This window comes from Leopardus geoffroyi, chromosome C2 (genome assembly GCF_018350155.1).
Source record: "Leopardus geoffroyi isolate Oge1 chromosome C2, O.geoffroyi_Oge1_pat1.0, whole genome shotgun sequence".
NCBI lineage: Eukaryota > Metazoa > Chordata > Mammalia > Carnivora > Felidae > Leopardus > Leopardus geoffroyi.
In genome coordinates this window covers 40,737,260-40,758,634 of record NC_059333.1, presented here as the reverse complement: position 1 = coordinate 40,758,634, position 21,375 = coordinate 40,737,260, and the positions used below count along the sequence as shown (strand labels likewise).

Sequence of the window (21,375 nt, the reverse complement as noted above, 5' to 3'; positions counted from 1 at the left end):
GGATGAGATAAAACTCAACTTCTACTAATGGATGAAGTTTGGGAAATACTGCTCCAGAGTACTTGGAATTCATTCAACTCGTCACTCATTCACTTACACATTCCTCAGATGGTCACTTGGTTCAGTTAACAAATACTTATATTGAGTACCTACTCTGTACCAGGCACAGTAGTGGTGACAAAAACTGACAAAGAGTTCCAGCCCTCAGAGTTTCCTGTATAAGGGAGATTCCATGTGCTTAAGCAGGGTGTTGTTGTTGTTGTTGTTGTTGTTGTTGTTGTTTTTAAGGGTGTTTGTTCCTACTTAACTAGATTTTTGAAATGTAACAAATGATGAAACCAAACTCTCTGTAAGTAACATCTGGACAGTAAGTGTATTACACTGAATTCCCATTAGAATAAATGGAAAATTACTATACATAAAGGTACCTAGTCTGGTGTCAAAAATCATTCTTGGGCCAGGTTAGTATAACAATTTAAACACACTTCATGTGAAAATACATTACTCTTATTCAGTATTAGAAGATAAAGAAAAATCACTATTACTGCTCTAGTTAGAAATGAAAATTGCGCTTGCTTCTCACAAATGTTGGTTTTGATTTTGAGTCTCCTGAAGTACCTATCTCCTGAGATGCTGGCTGGGCTTTAAGAACAGCTTGCAACACTGGATCTTCCCATGGGCCACCATCTCTAATGATTCGAGTCACCAGTTCCAGATTCACATTTCCATATCTGCGGAGGTGATTCTGGCATTCCTAGGAGAGAAAAATCATTTTGGCTTTGTGAATTTAAAGGGGTTAAAAACTAAACTTGATCATCCTTGTCAATAAAATGACTGATGGTCAATGAGTCAGCTATTAAATTATAAAAGAGAAAGGGTTGCTATAGTAACCTAAGTAGGGTGTCAAAACCCCATCAGTACACAAATAGGCTTTAATGCCAAAGGTTACAGAGTTTCTACATAATTGGACTTAGAAAATCCAATTATAATAGGGATTAAGTGTAACCCAAGGGAAAAACTTAAGGGATGCATCATTTCTAGGAAAAGAACCAGGTTTTAAAACCTAAGGGAAAAACTTACAGGATGCATCATTTCTTGGAAAAGAACCAGGTTGCAAAAATGTAAAACTTAAATGTTCAGTTTATGTGAGGGCTCATAAAGCTTCTGTTAACAATGGCAAGCAAGAACCTGACTATAAGAAAGAGGTAGAAGGGTCCCTGTCCAATGCAGACTGTGGTTGGCAGACACACAGGTCCCCTGCTCTGATCCCAAATGTATACGCCTAGTTGTGATGGAAGGCTAGAAGATGGAAATTCTATTGCATTATTGTTCTATTAGCAGATTTGTAGTCTTGGGATAAAGAAATGGCAGGCTGAAGGAATGAATCCAACCTATAATACGAAGACTTTACATTAGTTTTAAGATAAAGATGTACTGATAGGTTGGGCATTAACTGATAATTTGTCTATGTATTTTCTGGGATTTTTTTTAAAGATGTTTGAAATATTTTTAGAGAATCTTTTATCTTAGACTTGTGATTATAATATGAATTATGTAACAAGTTTGTAAACAAAGCTTAATATTTAGGAGAACTTGGTTGACTGAATTTATAAATTTGATTTCTTAGATTTAGGTTTACGAGATTTAATTATTTGATTATGCTTTTTTGATTCATTACATACCTTGGTATTGTTTCTAAAATGTTTCAGGGAATTTAATTTGATAATTAAAAGATTAACTGAAGGCCTAGTGAGGGTATAAATAGATACATATTTTTTTAATGCATACATCGAGCTTACAGCCTTAAGGAAAAAACTAGGCATTGAAATTGGCAATGTTAAAAATTTGAATAAATGGCACATCAATTAAAACACAAATAATTGCCAAAATTTCTTTCTGTGCTCAAAATATCCTTCAGACATTAAAAACTTAGTAAGTTATAAGCAAAGCTTAAACAATACACCATTACAAATTTTACTTATGATATAAATCATGAGGCTACATGTTCAAAGTGGCAGTAAACACTTTGCTTTTATTTGTCATGTTCTTTCATCATTTGAATGTTCCAAAGTAGTATCTATATGCCACTTTTTACTCCTTGTTAAGATACACAAAAAGAGGTTTTATTTGTTTCATGAAAGAACAAGGCAGTAGAAGAATCAAGTTTCAAGATAAAGAATCATTTAGTCAAAGAAGTCAACAGATAATTAAGTCATAACATGAAAATAAGTGTCTTCTAGAAGTTATTTAGAATATTCCCAAATTAAAATGAGCAAGCAAGCAAGCAAGCAAGCAAACAAAACTGTATAAATAATGGGCAAGTTACTTAACCTCTCTGTGCTCCTTCAGTTAACTCATCTGCAGAATGGTTACTAAAAACACCTACTTCATAGGATTGTTGTGAGGTTTAAATATACAGTATTGAAAGTGCTTACTTAGTACAGTGCCTGGCACATAGTAAGCACTTAATAAATGTTAGCTATTATATCTTCTAGTATTTTTTAACATTTTGGATAACTATTTTATCTTTGCACACCCAAATGCCTTAGCAGAAAATTAATTTCTACATTTCCATGTGTCAGCATGTTTAAAAAGCATTCATAAAAACAAGATATAAAGTTTTTTGATCAGCCATGATTTGTTTTAAACACATGGAACATAGTAAAAATCTGTGATAACAGCTTTAAAACAATCATTGACTTCAAACCTAAAGGTGAATCAACTCCTACATTACTCTAGACACACATACTGCTACCCCTAAAATTCAACTACTGTAAGCTGGCTTTGGTTCAATAAAAGTACAAGACATAAGGTGAGCTAGATGCTAGTCCCTGAATCACTGGTGAGCTTTAGCTCTGCTGCTGAGCTCTTGGACAACCCATCTTTCTAGCTGTCTCACAATAGGTGAGGTACCAATCACACAGCCCTTAGCATTGTGAGACCCAGAATTGGACTTCGTGAAATAGGTCTATTGCTAATCTCCTAAACATGGCTGAAAAATAAATACTTGGAGGTCTTGTTAAAAAACAGATTCCCAAGCACCAGTTCAAATATACTAAATCAAAATTTCTAGAGGAAAGCGCTGATAAACTGTATATTTAACAACCCCCACCCCAGAGTCAACTCTGACATACTTTCTGATTATACTTTCTACATTGAGTGTGTACTTTCATAAATGTTTATGCTAGAAAGTATATACTTGTACTCCTATCAATCCTTCTATTAAAAATTAGTCAATTAGCTTAAGTTCATTTTTCTAAGATAAAAATTGTATGGGAGAGTTTTGTTTTGTGTGTGTGTGTGTGTGTGTGCACTTATTGAGGCAAATGCACCTTATTTTAGAGACCATTTTCTATGGGAAATGGCTTTGGACAGGAAATAGAGATGAAATGAAGATTTCATTTTGGTTTATTTAAAAAGACATAGGATGGGAAAAAAAAAAGACATGGGATGAGAGAACAAGTAAGTTTGTAAGTATATTTTGGCTCCTCCTTCCTTAGATAGTATGGTGGCTTTTGTGGATGATACGCAATTCAAAAGCCTCCAAAGCGAAAAAGGAAGCACTTAAGTCACTATAGAATTCACAACTCTCTTTCCTATATATGCATATTATATATATTTTTACAATGTTTACTTAAAAATTTGGACCTGTACATTAACCTAATCCTTTATTAAGTCATCTGTCTACTATCATTGATACCCATCACACTGTGCTAAATTTTCCCTCAGAAACTTCCATTCAACCTTGTGTTTTTGCCAAAGGTAGAAAACAAAACCCCCTCCTTCACTTTTCTTTCAGAATCTATTGTGGTGCAAACTTAATGTTTTGTTCCAGAAGAATTTTCTTCCCTGAACTTGTTACCTCATTAGAATTGCCCCCCCCCCAACATGTCTGCAAAGCTGTATATTCAGTGTTCTTGATCTGAACTCCTCAGCAGCTCATCATAAAATGAAATTCTTTTTTTTTCCAGAGGATGAAATTCTTAATGACTGAACTTCATATTTAAGGATCTCTGCACTTACCTACCTAACTCATTCAGCTATTCAACATCATGAATCCTCCAGCCTGGTCTCCTCCATGTCTCAAATTCATCATGTACTTTCTTGCTTATGCTTTTCTCATATCACTCACTCTTTTTCTCCTACAACTTCCTACAAACCTATTGAAACCTTCCAGTAAACCAATCTAAATACTTTCCTATCTTTCCATAATCCTGCTTTTCCCTGAGAAGCCTGTACTAGCTACCTCAATCCATAATAAAGTTAATTCCTTCTCCTGCAGTACTGAAAATCAGTACCAGTCAACTCTTCTGATACTTATCATGTAAGAGGGAGCCTTGTGTTATTAAGGGCTGACATCTTACTTCTTAGGTAGTTAAAAGCATGTTCAAACAGAGCCAAGAAAGGAAAGGTATACCAGAAAAGATAAATTCTCAATAATAACTTTTTAATCAGAATCGAGTTTTATGGAAATCCATGTAATCAGAAACATTATGCAGTATTTGTCTTATTTTGAATGCAGCTTCCAGAGCAAAACTGTAGAATACCATATCAAATTCACTCATAAAGCAAGCTATTGTAGCAAATCAAAGCAAAAAATTTTTAAAAGGTCTTCAATGTGGTTAATGTTATAAAAACAGAGCCTTTAAAATACAGTAAAATCTTTACAATACTTTATAATAAGAGGAGAATGATCATAACTTTTATTATTACACTTCCATTGGTTATCTCATGGCAAAGCATTTCAAAAAGTTGTAAAATTTAAAGTTGTTATGTAGTTTTCTTTTTCAAAAAGATAACATTACACATTTGCTGTTCTTTTCTGTGGTAAGTTCCTAAGGAATATTTACCTAATGTTTTTAAAAAATAAACATTCTGAGTTTGCCCATATAAAGAGGACAGTATAACAGTGAAAAAGTTACTGCTTTTCAAAAGAAAGTTATGGAGAAAATCATTTAAAATGAATATTTGGAAGTGTTTACATTCTTGCAGGTTTGCTGTTGCCAAAATCAGTATGTCACTTACAATGTTTGTATTAAAAAACTTAAACTAGAATTTTTTTGTTGAAAAACCTTTCAACTGGAGCATTTTAATGGGCTTTCAGAGTCATATGTTAAAAATGGTTAGTATCAAAACATTGATGTCAGTAACAATAGAAATTTAGTAGTCAAATTTCAACAACTCTTTGTAATTTGGGTGGAAGGAATTTAAACTCAGTATCACAGTTGAGAAAATTTTTCACCTATGACAACTATTAAAACCAAGTATCAAAGTAAACACCTTAAAATCAGACTATATGACCAAGTGTTAGAATTTTTCAAAAATAAAGCATATTAAGTCATACTGCTATCATTAGTTTTTACACTGTTAAAACATTATTTTACTTTCATTTTTTAAATGTTTTTTATGTTTCATAATGTATATAGTATTAGTACATATCCATAAATAATACATATATATGTATTGAGAATATTCTGTTTTTTAAAAAAACGTAGATGGTTGTGCTATCAGAAGTCTGGACATTCCTGATTTTAGGTATTATTTGTTTTTACATTTGTGTTTGGAATCAAATATAAAACTGTCTTTTTTTTTTTTTTTTTAACTCACTGTCTTCTACTGATCCTAGTATCATGTCAGTTTTCTTTCTTATGTGATGTGCTTCTACCTGTTATTTTTACTGTTTACACTCTAGTGTAGGCCTTCATCTGCTATCACTTAGATAACCACATTAGTTTCTTCTTCCTGTCTCTGCTATGCAAGTCTTTAGGAGGTCTCAGAATGTTAAGTTAACAAAGCATTTAGATAGTAGTATAAGGGCTCCTAGTTGGCTCAGTTGGTGGAGCATGCAGCTCTTGTATCTCAGGGTTGTGAGTTTGAGCCCCATGTTGGGTGTAAAGATTACTTAAAAATAAAATGTTTAAAAAAAAAAACAGAAAGTTTATACATAAAGATTTCTTTAGGGGCTCCTGGCTCTCAGTTGGTGGACCATATAACTCTGGATCTTGGGGTCGTGAGGTCAGGACCCACATTGGGTAGAAAGATTACTTTAATAAATAAAACCTAAAAAAAAAAAAAATTTTAGGGGCACCTGGGTGGCTCGGTCAGTTAAGCAGCCGACTTCAGCTCAGGTCATATCTCACTGCTGGTGAGTTCGAGCTCCATGTCAGGCTCTGTGCTGACAGCTCAGGGCCTGGTGCCTGGTTCTGATTCTGTGTCTCCCTCCTGCCCCTCCCCCATTCTCTCTCTCTCTCTCTCTCCTTCAAAAATAAATAAACATTAAAAAAAAATATTAGGGGCGCCTGGGTGGCTCAATTGGTTAAGCGTCCGACTTCGGCTCAGGTCATGATCTCACCATTTGCTGAGTTCAAGCCCCATCGGGCTCTGTGCTATCAGTACAGAGCCCACTTCAGATCCCCTGCCCCCATTCTCTACTCCTTCCCCACTCACATTCTGTCTGTTGAAAATAAACATTAAAAAAATTTTTTTAACTTCAGACTATTGTTTTGACATATACATTACTGCAAACACATGATTATATCTATTCATACTGGTTGAGAGTAATACTTAGGCCCTTGTTCTACTTCTATAAACCTCGACTCCACAGGAGCTTAATTTTCTGACCTGTAAAATAAGGGATTATTGGATCAACAATTTCCAGGGTGACTCCCAATCTCAAAATTATAAAAATGCATTAATGCCTATAAATTACATATATTTGATTTTTAAAAATAACTACAATCATGTACTTAGTGAACTATTTAAGATATCCCATTTGGGACTTTGGAAAAAAAATGAATATTTAAGTGTAAGTAATTGTTCCCTGTTTAACAGACATGATTACATTTTTATACATTTAAAAAATCTTAAGTAATGAACATAAATGTGACTTAAATTAGCAATCAAAGTTTTAGCTGAAGTGGAAGCCAATCATAAGTACAGAAAACCATCAACTGCGGCATAACCAAATTTCAGAATTGGTAATTGCCAAGTTAATGAAAGCATGACCCTATTATTAACATTTTTAAATCATAAATGAAATAATATGGCCAACAGAGAAGTACTATTGTTACTGTTTTACCCTGTAAGACAGAGACCCTGAAGCAGAATTAAGGTGTATGCAAGGTTTACTGGAGTATAGGTTCCCACATAAAGAAATAAATATAAAATCTGATATAGCAGAGAGAACAAAGAGTTAGTCAAGAGAACAGGTCACAGTACCAGCAATACTACAAATTGAGCGAGTTAATCTCCAATAAATATTATTGAATAGATGAATGAATGTATCTCTCTGGTCCTCAATGACCTTCATAGTTCTTCTTTACAACTAAATTTTCTATGATCTAATATTTTATCTGGGAAAACAAACTACTTCAAGCATTAAGATGCTGATAATTCTAGTTATTATGTATTAAGACACTACAGAATCATCTTTCAGTGATAAGCGAATGCCTCAATGACCCTGATGTGCTTTTAGAGCTACTTTCAAAGTATCAATCTTACTGATTTTGAAGGCACTTACATGCCTGGTCCTGAAAACACAAAATTGCAAGATGCTCGAATATAAGATCTTTGTTAGAGCTGGATACTATGGTGTGAACAACTATCACTGAACAATGTTTAGTACCCACTTTTTGAGATGACTGTTGGTTCCATGTGTCAGGGTAAACTGGCCTTTCCTGACATATGATGCTGACAGCCCTATCTTTTGGAGGCTTGCTTTTGGTCCCCTGAGCTTAACTGTCTCATTTATTTATTATATATTTTATGCCTGAAATAACTCTGGGTCTTGTATCTATGCAAAGTGATTATAGAACTTCAACAGTTGAGGTAAAGTGTTTACTTCTCAGATTATTAAAAACAAAAAATACACAGAGAAAGTGAAATATTTCTGAGGTGGTAATATACAAGATTTATTAATCTTAGTAGTAACAGTTTCAAAAATATAATGAAAAAACTATCAAAGCTTTACCCATTTCAACACAAGGTTAATCTAAGGAATATAATTTTTAAAAACTATTTCAAAATCTGAAACTTTAATTTTAATATCAATCTCTTTCATTCCAGTGCTAAATATGTGGCATACTTGTCAAGTATGTTTCTTTCATAGACAGTGAAATCTTTCCCCCATCCCTTTCAATTCTCTTTTTTCTACACATTGTCAAAATAGAATCAACAAGTAAATATTTGATGGTTTCATCCCATGAACGCATTTGTTGATCTGTTCCCCATATCACTGTATATTAGTAACCAATGAACCAGGAGGTAAATTTCAGAAAATACACTTCATTGTTTCTTATTTTTTAGAGCTCAGTAATGATGATACATCTCTAAGAGGGATTCTTTTTTTTTTTTTTTTTAATTTTTTTTTAACGTTTATATTTGAGACAAAGAGAGACAGAGCATGAACGGGGGAGGGTCAGAGAGAGGGAGACACAGAACCTGAAACAGGCTCCAGGCTCTGAGCTGTCAGCACAGAGCCTGACGCAGGGCTCGAACTCACGGACCGTGAGAGCATGACCTGAGCCAAAGTCGGCCGCTTAACCGACTGAGCCACCCAGGCGCCCCTCTAAGAGGGATTCTTTTAAAAAAAAAAAAAAAAAAAAAAGGAAAAAAGAAAAAAAAAATGTCTATGGACTTATTTAGCCTTCATTTGTGTTGGCACACATATCAGTACTAGGGTCTAGTAACTACTAAGTGTTGGAGACACAAGGATGAAAGTAGTCTCTGCCTATGAGATCTAACAGCCTAGCTGGAGAGGCAGATAGAATTCAGAGGTACTGGTGTTTCGGTACACAGTGAAAAAGCTGGTGGGGGGTAGGGGGTGTGCAGGGAGTCCTATGTAGTCAAAATGTAGTTGAGCAGAGACAGGAGAGGAATTCTATTAGAGAAGAAAAAAATAACGACACACAATTTTGAAACTGCCCCTCAAAATGTCTTGCTTTTAAGTTGACATAATCATAGTCTTTAAAGCCTCTTAACCAGCACTACAAAGGTGGTTTTGAATACTAAGATTAGGACTTTGCCAAATTAAGTCTTTGGGCAACTTATTCCAAGTAGTCTAGGAAGGGAATATAGTCCAAAAGGTTTTAGGAGAAAGTCAGTGGTTGATTCTAAACTTCATAGTAGCTAAAAATAAAACCTGGGAGCTATGCTGGTTTATAATGCCAACGAATATACACACTCTGACTCCTTAGGAGAGATCAACACTTGCCCCAGTGAAACAGGATAGACATAACTCCTCTCTAGTGGCTGGTGCTTTTACTTTTGATTCTTACTGTTCTTCTCTTTCAACACTATTGCAGTAAGATAGCTTTGGGCCTCTTCTTGTTTGGGAGGTTGTATCCCCTACCTCCTCCCATCTGCTTCCCCCAGTTACCCAAAGAAGGACAAGTAGATTAAAAATGGGTAGAGTCTCAGGAAAGAAAGCTTAACTAAGGCTCACTTCTATTCTGAACAAAAAAAGATCTTTGTGACTTATACATTGACCCCAAGGGATGAGGATAGTTTTCACTGAGGTCGGGTCAGGCTTACTAAAACACATGCCGAGCTCTAGAAGTAGGGCTTTTATTGGTTGGCATTTGCTGATTACTCCAGGGTCTTTTTTTTTTTTTTTTTTTTTTTTCCTAAATTGGGGCGGGGGGAGCTTTATAACATCTATTTTTCTCTTGATTTATAAAAGTAATACATACTTTTTAAAATATTTTTTTAAGTTTATTTTTATTTGAGAGAGAGATAGAGAACAAGCAAGGGTGGGGCAGAGAGACAGAATCCCAAGCAGGTTCTGCACTGCCAGCACAGAGCCTGATGTGGGGCTCGAACCAACAAACAAACTGCAAGATCATAACATGAGCAGAAGTCAACTGTCAGATGCTTAATGTAGTGAGCCACCCAGGCACCCCAAAGTAATACATATTCTTGGTTAAAAAAAAATATATGTAGACCCACCAATCTAACCATCATTGGGCATTAGTACTTGGATGTTCCAAAGATATTTGAAACTCTGTCTAGAATGGAACTTATCTTCTTTCTATATCCTGTTCCTCTGCCTATAATCACTGCCCACTTAGTGAATGGCACTACTCTATGTTCAGCTTAGATGCCCAAGAATATACCTGATTCTTCTCTAGCTTCTTTACCTCCATCCAATCAATACCATAATCTGAGATTTTTGTTCCAGATCATTGTATCTGTGCTTTTATTTTCTTTTTCCAGAATCATTTCTAACATTAATAGAATTTTCATTATAGCCATATTAGCAAGTCTACTAATTTTTACTTGTTTCCTCATGTCAGTCCTATTTTTTAATTTTATAACAACTCTATTTGTTAAGTTCTTTATTTTGACCATTTCTAAATCAGTGGCATACTTTTTTTTTTTTTTTAAAGACTTGTATTTGTTTTGTTCTGCAAGCATTTGGACTATTTCTTTCTGTTGCTCTCTCTCATAAACTATAGAGCTTGGCAGGTGTATTATTAAATAGTATTTTTTACCTTGAAAAACAACAGAGACATTATTTATTCTGGTATTTGTTACAATGGAGAAATTCATTGCTAGCCTGTTTTTTGTTTTTTTTTTTTTCCTTTGTGGGAATCCTATTTTACATGAGTCCTGCATTTGTAGGAACTTCCCTTTATCCTAAAAATTGAAGACTATAATAAGATATGGCTGCATGTAACTATGAATTGGAAATACATTTTTAGAGATCTGTTTCTTTCACTGATTTGTTTTTTTTCTGGAGCTAATCTGTTGTTGATCACCTTCACTATACTTTTAATTTAGTAGTTTCATCTCCATACAATATCTTACCTCCATACATGCTCTAGGATGGTCCCTTCTTTACAATTTCACTTCCAGTTTCATGGATGATACCCTGAACTTAAGCAAAGAAAGAACAAAACTGATCTCTTCTTTTTTTTTAAACTGTCTTATCTTAACCATGTAATTGACGGTAACTGGTATTAACCTCTTTATTCATCTTTACCTAGAATATCTAGAACAAAGAGCTGTTTTACTAATGGGTAAATAGGTCTCTGTTGAATCCTTCAAGCTCAACCAAGAGAGAAGTTTAATTTGTTAGATCAATGACCCACGAAGCAGTAAAAAGAAGCTACAGCTACCACACCCCTTTTCAAAAATTTCTAACTTCTGGATATTGGGGCAGGTTCCATTTAGTTTGGGTCGTCTCTTCATTTTTTCAGTGGAAGGAATGCTTTCATGAAGAGCCATACATCCCATTTTTAATATTGGTAGCATAGTCACATCAGTATTCCTGTTTTGTGGGCTCTGCTGCACATGTGGTACACTTTCCAGAAGCACCATCAAAAATGAGACTGGCCCCACACCTAAGCCCCACCATCTGGTATTTCTTACGGTCCTCACTGTTATAAGCTGATGGAGGCAGGGGGCAGATAACATTGGGAAGGTCTCCCCCTTTCCAGGTCTCTCTCCCCTATTTAATCACATTCAGTTAACCAGGCATTGTTTGATTCATTGCTCCAGATGGATTCATCTCTGAGTACTTGATATAGAGCCTCATCCTAGTTTCCAACATTCATAAGGAATTTTGCTCTCTTATTATTTTTGTCATTTCACTGGGAATCTAATTTTAATTACATTAATGGGTTTTGGAGATCTAGTAGATGAATTCAATTACTAGGCTATGGAAAGCTCATCAGTGAACAGATTCAAAATAATAATGATGAAGTAGGAGCATCATATAAGAAATGTGTCATCTTCTTGTTTTGAGGTAAAGAAGAATTATTGGAAGCCAAAAGTTAAGAAAGCAAACATTTAGAAGCAGGCAAATGGAACATCTGGCTCTAAGAATGAATTTCCTCTTGGAATAAGGTAGAGAGAAAATTATAGTCAGTCGATAAGAAGATTTAAAATTTCTACTTGAGCAGCTCAGGTTTTACGAGATCAGAAATTCATGGAAGAACAGAATAAATTTAAGGGCCAGGTTTTGGTCTTACTGTGAGAACAGAAATCCAGGTAGTATGACTTCAGAGCCCACACCCTGACAGAAAGGATAATTAACTCAAATCCAGCAAAGAATGTTAATCTCTTGCTAATTCAGAGTGTGGTCCAGGGACCAGCTCCTAGGCATCACTTCTGAGCTTGACAGAAATACAGACTCTCAGGCCCCACCCCAGAACTACTGAATCAATATCTGCATTTTAACAAGATTCTCAGGTATCTTAAAGTGTGAGCAGCATTATGTTTGCCATACTTATGGTAGAGGAGAATGAATAAGAACTTAAGCTGGTATGAATCTTTATGAAAGGTGGACAGTAATGAACCACTTGGGGAAATAGAGTTTGCATTAGTAGAAAATCTAAAAACATTTCAAAAGCTGACACTGGGATTATCACTAGACTGTGAGATATGTCGAAGCCTGGGAAATTTACAAAGCTTAGCAAACACAAGGGTTTTGGGGAGTACCCATGATGGACTACATGTTGGCCCTTCTTGGGTCCTAAGGGCACAGGCAGGGAAGCACCAAACAGCAGCAGCTCAGTTCAGAAAATGGAGGACAAAATGGGAACAAAAGGTGAAATCTCCTGGGAGGCAGGAGTTACAGGCTCAAGAAAATTCAGAGTAGGAAGGAAGGAAGAAGTAGGAAGAAGCAACAGCAACAGAAGTAGCAGAACTGGCCTAGAGGTTTTAAAAACAAAAGGGAACAAAAGGAGGGGTAGCCTTTAGAATTTAAGCAGGAGCTAGAAAAGGATATAAAACCAAGAACTCTTGGAAACCCTGCTCAAAAGAAAAATAAATTTATCCCTTCAGAGATGTTATGATTTCACACATTTAAAGCATAATTCAAACACTGTGACTCATTTACTCTATAAACACTTCAGCAGTTTCCATTATCAGTGCTCATTTAATATCTCCTTGAGGCATTTCCTAACTACCTGATTTACAACTGAAATCTTCTTCCCCAATAACACCATGCCCGCACTCCATCTCCCTGGTCTGTTTCATTTTTCTTTTAGTCATTTGTTGCTTTCTAAAATAATTTGAAATGGGGACGCCTGGGTGGCTCATTCCGTTAAGCATCTGACTTTGGCCATCAGGTCATGATCTCATGGTTTGTGAGTCTGAGCCCCGCATCGGGCTCTGTGTTACAAATTCTGTGTCTCCTTCTCTCTCTGCCCCTCCTCTGCTCACGTTCTATCCCACCCCCACCTCTCTCTCTCTCTCTCAAAAACAGACAAACATTAAAAAAAAATTTTTAATAAAATAAAATACTCTGAAATTTACAAAGATTTGATTTATTGTCTTTCTGTCTCTATACCAAAATTAAACTTCACAATAGGATAGTTTTTCTGGTTTTGCTTACTGCTGTTTTTCCCAGAGCCTAGTGCCTAACATATACAGAAGACTCAATACATATCTGCGTAGTAAAAAATTCAAAAATGGATTGCCAAAAACACAGGTATCAAAGGAAAAATGGACTAGAAAATTACAAAGTTTTAAATACTGAATATAAACTTTAATTAGAGTGTAAGCTCCACGATGGGACACCTGGCTGGCTCAGTTGGAAAAGCATGAGGCTCTTTTTTTCTTTTTTTAAGTTTATTTATTTTAGTAATCTCTGCACCCAACATGGGGCTCGAACTCATGACCCCGAGATCAAAAGAATATAAGCTCCATGGAAATAGGTAGTTTTACTTCTTTTGCTGATTGTGAGAATGAATAAAGTAGAATATGTAATATACCTAGTTTCATTGAATCTAAGATGCATTTTTTTTTTTTTTTTGTATTTCTACAACTGTAAAATCAGAATATGTTTTATAGCCAATGCTATCTTAGAATCCAAGTCAGCCTGGTGATGGTCATGCTGTGATTGTCATTCTGCATCCATGGACATTTAAAGAACATGAAAACTTATGACTGAGAATAAAATCCACGAGACTAGCAGAGCACTCTTTTTACTTGTGAAGCAAATGGTATGGGGAGGGTGTACAGCAGTCAATGTAATTTAACAACACTCTGAAGCAGGAGTCAAAGCTGGCTGGTTAAACAGAACCATAAAACCAACTTAAGCTTTTAAAACCCCAGTGCCCATGGCTTTTAGTTCTTTTATCAATTATTTTAGGAAATGCTACTTCATCAACACTTTTATGCCACTGAAGACAAAAGGGTGTAGAAAAACAGACAGTGAAGACTTGGTGGAAAAACAAATCTAGAGTCAGATTCTGAATGTGAGGAAGTTTTAGATATATGTTAGCCAACTAAGTCTGCTCCTAATTTTCCTATTTTTATGTATGCATCGGAGTAAGAAATCATAAAAATCTATTTTAATTCAGTCTACAAGATCTCTTTCAATAAATATAAAATAAAAATTCTAGGTGAGAGAAAGTATTGCACGACTTTTCTGTTATTAAGCTGACCTCCTTCCCAAAGATGGACAGCCTTTCTTATTAACACACAATAGAAATAAATGTGAGATATGACATCTGAACACCTTACCCCTAGAGGGAGCTCAAAGTACATCTTCCTTTATTCTACCCAGAGAATAATGATGAGATAATGCCAAGGACACATTAGTGAGCCACAATACTAGGAACTGCTTCTTAAGTAAATGGTAAAAAGATCAAATGTTCTTGTGTCTACAGTTGAGGTCTTGGATCTTTGGCATTCCCTTCTGGATTTACTCCCTCCTCTCTTGTAGCATGTGCCAAAAACAAACAAACAAATGAATAAACAAACAAACAAATTACATATCTTGCGAAGGCTATTAAGAAAATAAATGAGAAAATTAGGGTATAGCCAAGGGGAAAAAGTGACATGAGACAGCCTGCTTTTAGGCTAGGCAAGAAGAGTCATTTTTTTTTACTAGGGCTGAGTTCTAGATTGGATATGAAACCAAAGTCTTTATCAATAAAAAGTGTGAGTGTATGTTCAGGATGTGCTTAGGAACCCACAAGGGTGGTAGCAGCAGGCTCTGGTCTAGCAAATATAGAATTGGAAACTTAATTTGAACTGTTTTTAGAAATAGAGCTAAAAGTTAATTTTAAGAACCTTCTTTTTTCTGCTGGTATAAGAGGATCCTAAGCATTGCCATCTTAGTAAATATAAAAACTTACAAGCAACAAATAACCAATATGCCATTTTTAGGGGGAGAATCAGGCATGTGTTAAATGTAGACAAAACGTGAAGGAGTAAACTGTTTTACCTGGAATGATCCAAGAATATCCTTTAGTGGCTCTTCATAAAACTCATCTCTTCCAAAGAACAGCAGCAACTCAAAGAAGCTCCTAGAAAGATTAAGTAAATGATAATGTTCATTGCTTCTTTAACTGTTTTGCCCCAATTTAAAAGATAAAAGCTATGTAATATCAGTTAGTTTTAAAATAACCAGTTTTGAAAAATTATATTGAGATTTAAAACTCATGTTGGGTTTTCAATAAAATTTTAATAGAAGTGTCTTCAAAGAAAATATAAAGAAATATACTTAAGTTCTAGAATTATAGAATGAACATTACTCGTGCCCACAGAGTTCACAATGCCAAAAAAAGAGAAAAATAAATGCAATGATATATAACTACCAGGTGGCAAAAATGTTGCTACACCTGCCAAGATGATTTAAACTGGGGACATAGTCCAGCTTCATCCTAGTACAATGAGCCCCAGAGAAAATTCAAAATCTAATTTTTTTCAGATGGATATAAGGGATGGATAAAATTGACACAAAAATATAAGAAAATTAGAAGGTCACTGTGAATACTCTCAGCCAACATTTATATTATAGCAATGCCACCAATTAGGTATCTAATAAATGACACGGGGGTTCTCAAACTCTGGGCTTACCTTGACTATCCCACTCCTGACAGACTGCCCCAAATCTGTGGTTCATCTTTTTTAAATAATTGTCTTTGGAAAATACTGTGTCTTTAACAATTCATAATTTCATACAGGAGGAAATATGACTTATTTCCTAATCAATGAGCTGAAAAACTATAAAAATTATTTAGTATTACTTAGCAGTCCTAAAGTAGTACAAATGACAAGCATGTCAAAATCTTTAGATTTTAATTCACCTAGAAGATCCTCAACTAGGAATACCTATAGTTGCATTTTTTAAACACTTTTTGCCTTTAATCCAAATTAATCACTAATAAAGAATGAAGTTTTTAAGATGCAAACTATGAGATAATACACTTTTAAAAATTATATAAAACACTCAAGTATTACACAATATTACAAAGACTCTTCTAAATAACATAATAACCATGCCCCATAAAATTATATTTTATAAAAATCTGATTACTTAAAATTTTTAAATGTCAGCAGACCAAAAACATAAAAACAATCAAAGCAAAATGATACACTAAGAAAGATTCTTTGCTGATTTCCCTTAATTAAAAGGCTTAAACAAGTAATTTTTAAAAAGTTAACAACTGGGTAAGAGAGGGCTACCTCACAGGAAAGAAACACAAGTGAATTTTGTTTTCAAATATGAAAAGATACTCTACTTAATTAAGTAAAAATGTACAAAGATGAAATACCTTTTCTATCATATTTACAAAAGTGAAAATGTTGGTATATTCTATGATAGTTCTGATGTAGAGAAATCGGTTCTGATATCTTGGAGGGATGGTAGGAGGTACTACCTTTTTTAAGGGCAACAGTTACAATCATCAGAAAAATTACAATGTACACATTATCATTTGACTTAGCCAATTCCACCTATAGGAACTAAATCAGGCAAACATACACACATTAGCTTAAAGACATATATAAGGATATGCATCCATAGATTATTTGTAACAGCCAAAGAAGAGAAACATTATGTCTACCACAGGGGGCTGGGTAAATGAATTCTAATACACCCATACAATGAAATATAATGCAAATTTTAATGAGAATTTTAGTGAGAATACACTTATATCTGTATGAATAGATAAGAAAAAAATGCCAAGATATATTGTTAAGGAAAGATGCAGAAATATATTAATTATATTATCATTTGTGTGAAGGGGGGGTGGGTAGAGGGCACATGAATACCAATGCATATTGTCAAAAGTATCTAGAAGGATATGCAACAAACTGGTAAAATCAAATGAGTCCACATAAGTAAAATAGAATTTAGGTGTCCTCTCTATCCCTATTAACAAAGCATTAATTCACATCTATCTCATCTTTAAACTTCTAACAGGCCCTTCCTATCTTCAGTCTTGCTATTATTCCACACTTACTTAAAATCCATGTTCAATACAGCTGCCATTGTTATCGTCCTAAAACACAGAATGATTTGACTACTTTAACAGACTTTACAAATTGCTGTTTGGACTGTACCATTTAAGCAAAGACCTTCAGCTGACACATTTGTTTTGTATGAGTAATTTTTTTTTTAATTTAGTCAGTTGCTAATATTTAAAAACTGTGCTACTTCAGATTAAATCTAAATTTCTGTGAGCTCTTAAAAAACTAAGAGCCCCGATAGCACAGGGTTTGCATCCTTCTATGAGATGGGCATCTACTCTACTGCCTTTAGACAAATCATGAACCTCCTTTCCAACTGGCCAGTCTCCTATTCACCTCTCTTATTTCTCCAACATACTAGCTGCTTGACTTACTTATTACTATCATTCCCTTACTATTCTATATAGGTATTTGAGATCATTAACCTAGAGCAGGAAATACAAATTCCTTACCACAGTGTAAGAACTTTTATGTCTGATTCAAAACTACACTTAACACACATAGCTTTTATCACAAATGTCATGCTCTCCAATCACAGCAAACTTCTCCCCATTCCCTTAACTCCTATGCTTTTAAGGTCTTTGGGTTTGTTGCCTCCTCAAGACCTATTTACACAATTTCACCTAGGAATTTGGTCTAAACCACCCTTCCTTCTCTGTAGCTGATTCTGTGCTATTGTAGTATTGGACTTTACACATGTCTCTATTATAACATGTTGAAAGATGGAGGAGGCGTTAGGTTTGCACTAGGTAGAAGGGGGAGGGACTGCATCATTATGACTGTTAGGGCAATTAATTGTATTGAAAGAGGGAGAGATAACAAAGATTCTTAGTGGAAATAAAATGTGCTCTAGATAGGAATATACAGATGCACATGACCTTGTAGAGAATTCAACAAAATATGCAGAATTATATAACGTCTGAATTATGTGAACAAGAAAGAAGAGCCACCATTACAAAAGAGAGATCTACGCATGCCTCACTATCAGCTACCTCAATAACAAGACCCAACTCCTTGATAATGATATTAAAATGATAAAAACTACATGCAAAGTAATTAAAGAGTAAAAAAAGACAGAACAACATGATCTACCTAGCTCTGCCTTAGATTAAGATTCAGGGAAGTCAACAAGTATTTATGCACTTGCGCAATCACCAGGGGGAAAAATATCTAGATTATATGTGGAAGGAGAAACTTCAGGTTTCAATCCTGTTGTACTTCCTGCTGATCAGTGTAAAGGATCAACAAAAGGTGTAGAGATCAAGTTGTCTAGCCCTCATGGAAGACAACTCTATATGGTAGAGGGTAAATGAGTCCAAAAAAAGAACAAAGTAGAACCCCAAAATATATGTAGCAGTCTAGAGCAGGGCTGGCAAACTACTGTCCACAGGCTAAATCCGGCTCAATGATGGCCTGTTGAATAATGCACGATAAGAATAGTTAGCCATATTTAAATTGTTAAAAAAAAAAAAAAAAAGCTGCAATAACATTTTGTGACAGTTTAAAATTACACGAAATTCAAATATCCTGTCAATAAAAGGTATTATTAGAAAACAGTCATACTCATCTATTTACATATTGGCTATGGCTGCTTTCACACTACAATGACAGAACTGAGTAGTGGCAACGGAGACCTTACGAGCTAAGCCTGAAATATTTACTATCTGGCCCTTTACTCACCCATGGTCTAGAACCACAGTGTTTCAGTTTCAATCTCAGCTACACTATTTTCTTTTCTTTTCTTTTTTTAAGTTTATTTATTTATTTTGAGAAAGAGCGTGAGTGGGGGAGAGGCAGAAAGAGAGGGAGACAGAATCCCAAGCAGACTCCACATTGTCAGTGCAGAACCCAACACAGGGCTCAAACTCACGAAACTGTGAAATCGTGACCTGAGCTGAAACCAAGAATCGGACGCATAACCGATTGAGCCACCCAGGTGCCCCTACACTGTTTTCTTAATATGCAACCCTGGGGAAGTCACTTAATATCTCTATGCCTCCGTTTATTTAAAATAGAACAGTAATAATAACTACCTCTTGTAAAGCACTTATAACAATCCCTGGTAGTGCTACAGATGCTTGCTAAAAATACAGTACTATTAATTTTTATTATTAACATTGCCATCAAAATTCCTTCAATAATCTAAAAGGAAACACAAGATCTTCATAGATTTGTTTTTCTCTGCTGTGTACTATGGCAATTGTGTTGAAATATGAGACATCAACTTTTCTTCACTTAAATTATGAAGATTTTTAAGATTTTCTTCACTTAAATTATGAAGATTTTTTTCTTCACTTAAATTATGAAGATTTTCAAAACATTTCTTTCTTGGGGCACCTGAGTGGCTCAGTTGGTTAAGCATCTAACTCTTGGTTTCAGCTCAGGTCACGATCTCATGGTTTGTGAATTTGAGCCCTGCATCAGGCTCTGTGCTGACAATGCAGAGCCTGCTTGGGATTCCTTCTCTAAATAAACAAATAAATAAGCAAACTTTAAAAAAAAAGGAAAAAAAGAGGTTTCTTTCTAAAAATTTATTATTGTATAATGTTTATACTAATTTTGAGTATGTTTAATACCATGTTTAATGTTTGTATAATACATATTTAATATTAACAGTCTATATACTAATCGATGTATAATTAACCCTAGTCCAAGTTATGAGTTACCTGAAGTTCATTTATGTAAATTAAGTTATTCAAAATAGAATTACTTGAACAAAATGATTTATATAAAATATAAATTATTTATAGTGAAACAAATACATGATAAATAACATGCCTTTGAAGTAAAAAAAAATTATGCCATATATAATCATACTTATGGGACTTCCATCATTCATCATAGCTTATGAGCTACACAAGCTTGCATAACAAGAGTACTGCTGCAGTCCCTATTTATGAAACAAACTATATTATGTCATTGGGATGCTTGTAAATGAGACCATAATTTCTCATCTATTACAAATGGAAATAAGGTACCACACTTACTTAAAATAAGACACACATAGTAGATTGTTTGGTAGTTATAACTAGAATCACTATTCTTTTTTGGGTCTCCGTAGCATATAAGAAATTTTCATACTAAAATATAAGAATGTGGATTTTTGTATTTATCCACCATAAGAAAATTCCAATCAAGTATGATGCTTAACCAACCAAATTCAAGAAATCCACTTACTAAATTAGAGTACAATGTAGAGAGAGAAATGAAAAACACAAGCAAGAACTGGAGATACAGGTAATGGAGTATATCTGTCTAACATGTCTAACTGTATTTGCACAAAAAGAGAGAGAAAGGGGGAGGGAGGGAGGGAGAGAGAAATGAGGCAAAGACAAAAACAAGGAAGACTTTTTCATGATTGATGAAAAAATACCAACCTCAGATCCAGTAAGCCCAAGAAATCCCATAAGGATTAATAAAAATTAAGTCTACACCTAGCTAATCACAGTAAACTATAAAATATCAAATACCAAAAGCAAGGCATAAACAACCACAGAAAAATAGAAACTGTTTTCAAACACATAGGAAATCAAATTAGCAAGAAGGATCTACGATGAGAATTAGTGAATATACAGGCTACAAATTTTGACAGCATGAAGAAATAATCTCATTTGGGCTTTATTATTATTATTATTTTAAATATATATATATGTGTGTGTGTGTATATATATATATATATATATATAGTTTGTTTTGTTTTATTTATTTAAGTAATCTCTACACCCAACATGGGGCTCAAACTTATGACCCCAAGATGAAGAGGTGCTCACTCTTCTGACTGAGCCAGCCAGGTGCCCCTCATCTGGGCTTTAAAATATAGCAAAAATACATGACCTAAATAGCATTTAAGTTGGAAGGAGAAATTTTAGCATTACTGAAGCACCTGGGTGGCTCAGTCAGTTGAGTGTCCGACTCAATTTCAGCTCAGGTCATGATCCCAGGGTTGTGGATCAAGCCCCACGCAGACTCTGAGATTTTCCTTCCCTCTTTCTCTCCCCCTCTACCCCACTCCCCTACTGTCTCTCTCTCTCTCTCTCTCAAATTAACAACAACAAAAAAATAGCATTATTATTCCAGTGTCCTTGGATTAGAAGAATGTAAAGAACATATAAAGTACATACTTCAATAAGTTAAGCACTCAATTCTCCTTAAGTAATTAAAAATTTT

The 21,375-nt window shown here is 34.7% G+C and overlaps 1 protein-coding gene across 5 annotated transcripts in view; it reads right to left on the bottom strand.

The window, feature by feature from the left end:
- ZNF654 (zinc finger protein 654) overlaps positions 1-21,375 on the bottom strand; it is a 95,822-nt gene that overhangs the window by 23,860 nt on the left and 50,587 nt on the right. For 2 of the 5 annotated variants that reach the window (XM_045501688.1, XM_045501689.1), the window contains exons 3-4: positions 15,179-15,260; positions 619-754 (exon numbers count right to left, since the gene is read on the bottom strand). In XM_045501688.1, the coding sequence (XP_045357644.1) occupies positions 619-754; positions 15,179-15,260 (218 nt within the window). Of the gene's footprint in view, positions 1-583; positions 755-15,178; positions 15,261-15,813; positions 16,458-21,375 lie in introns of those variants that run through there. The other 3 variants (XM_045501692.1, XM_045501690.1, XM_045501691.1) reach the window with 3 other exon arrangements.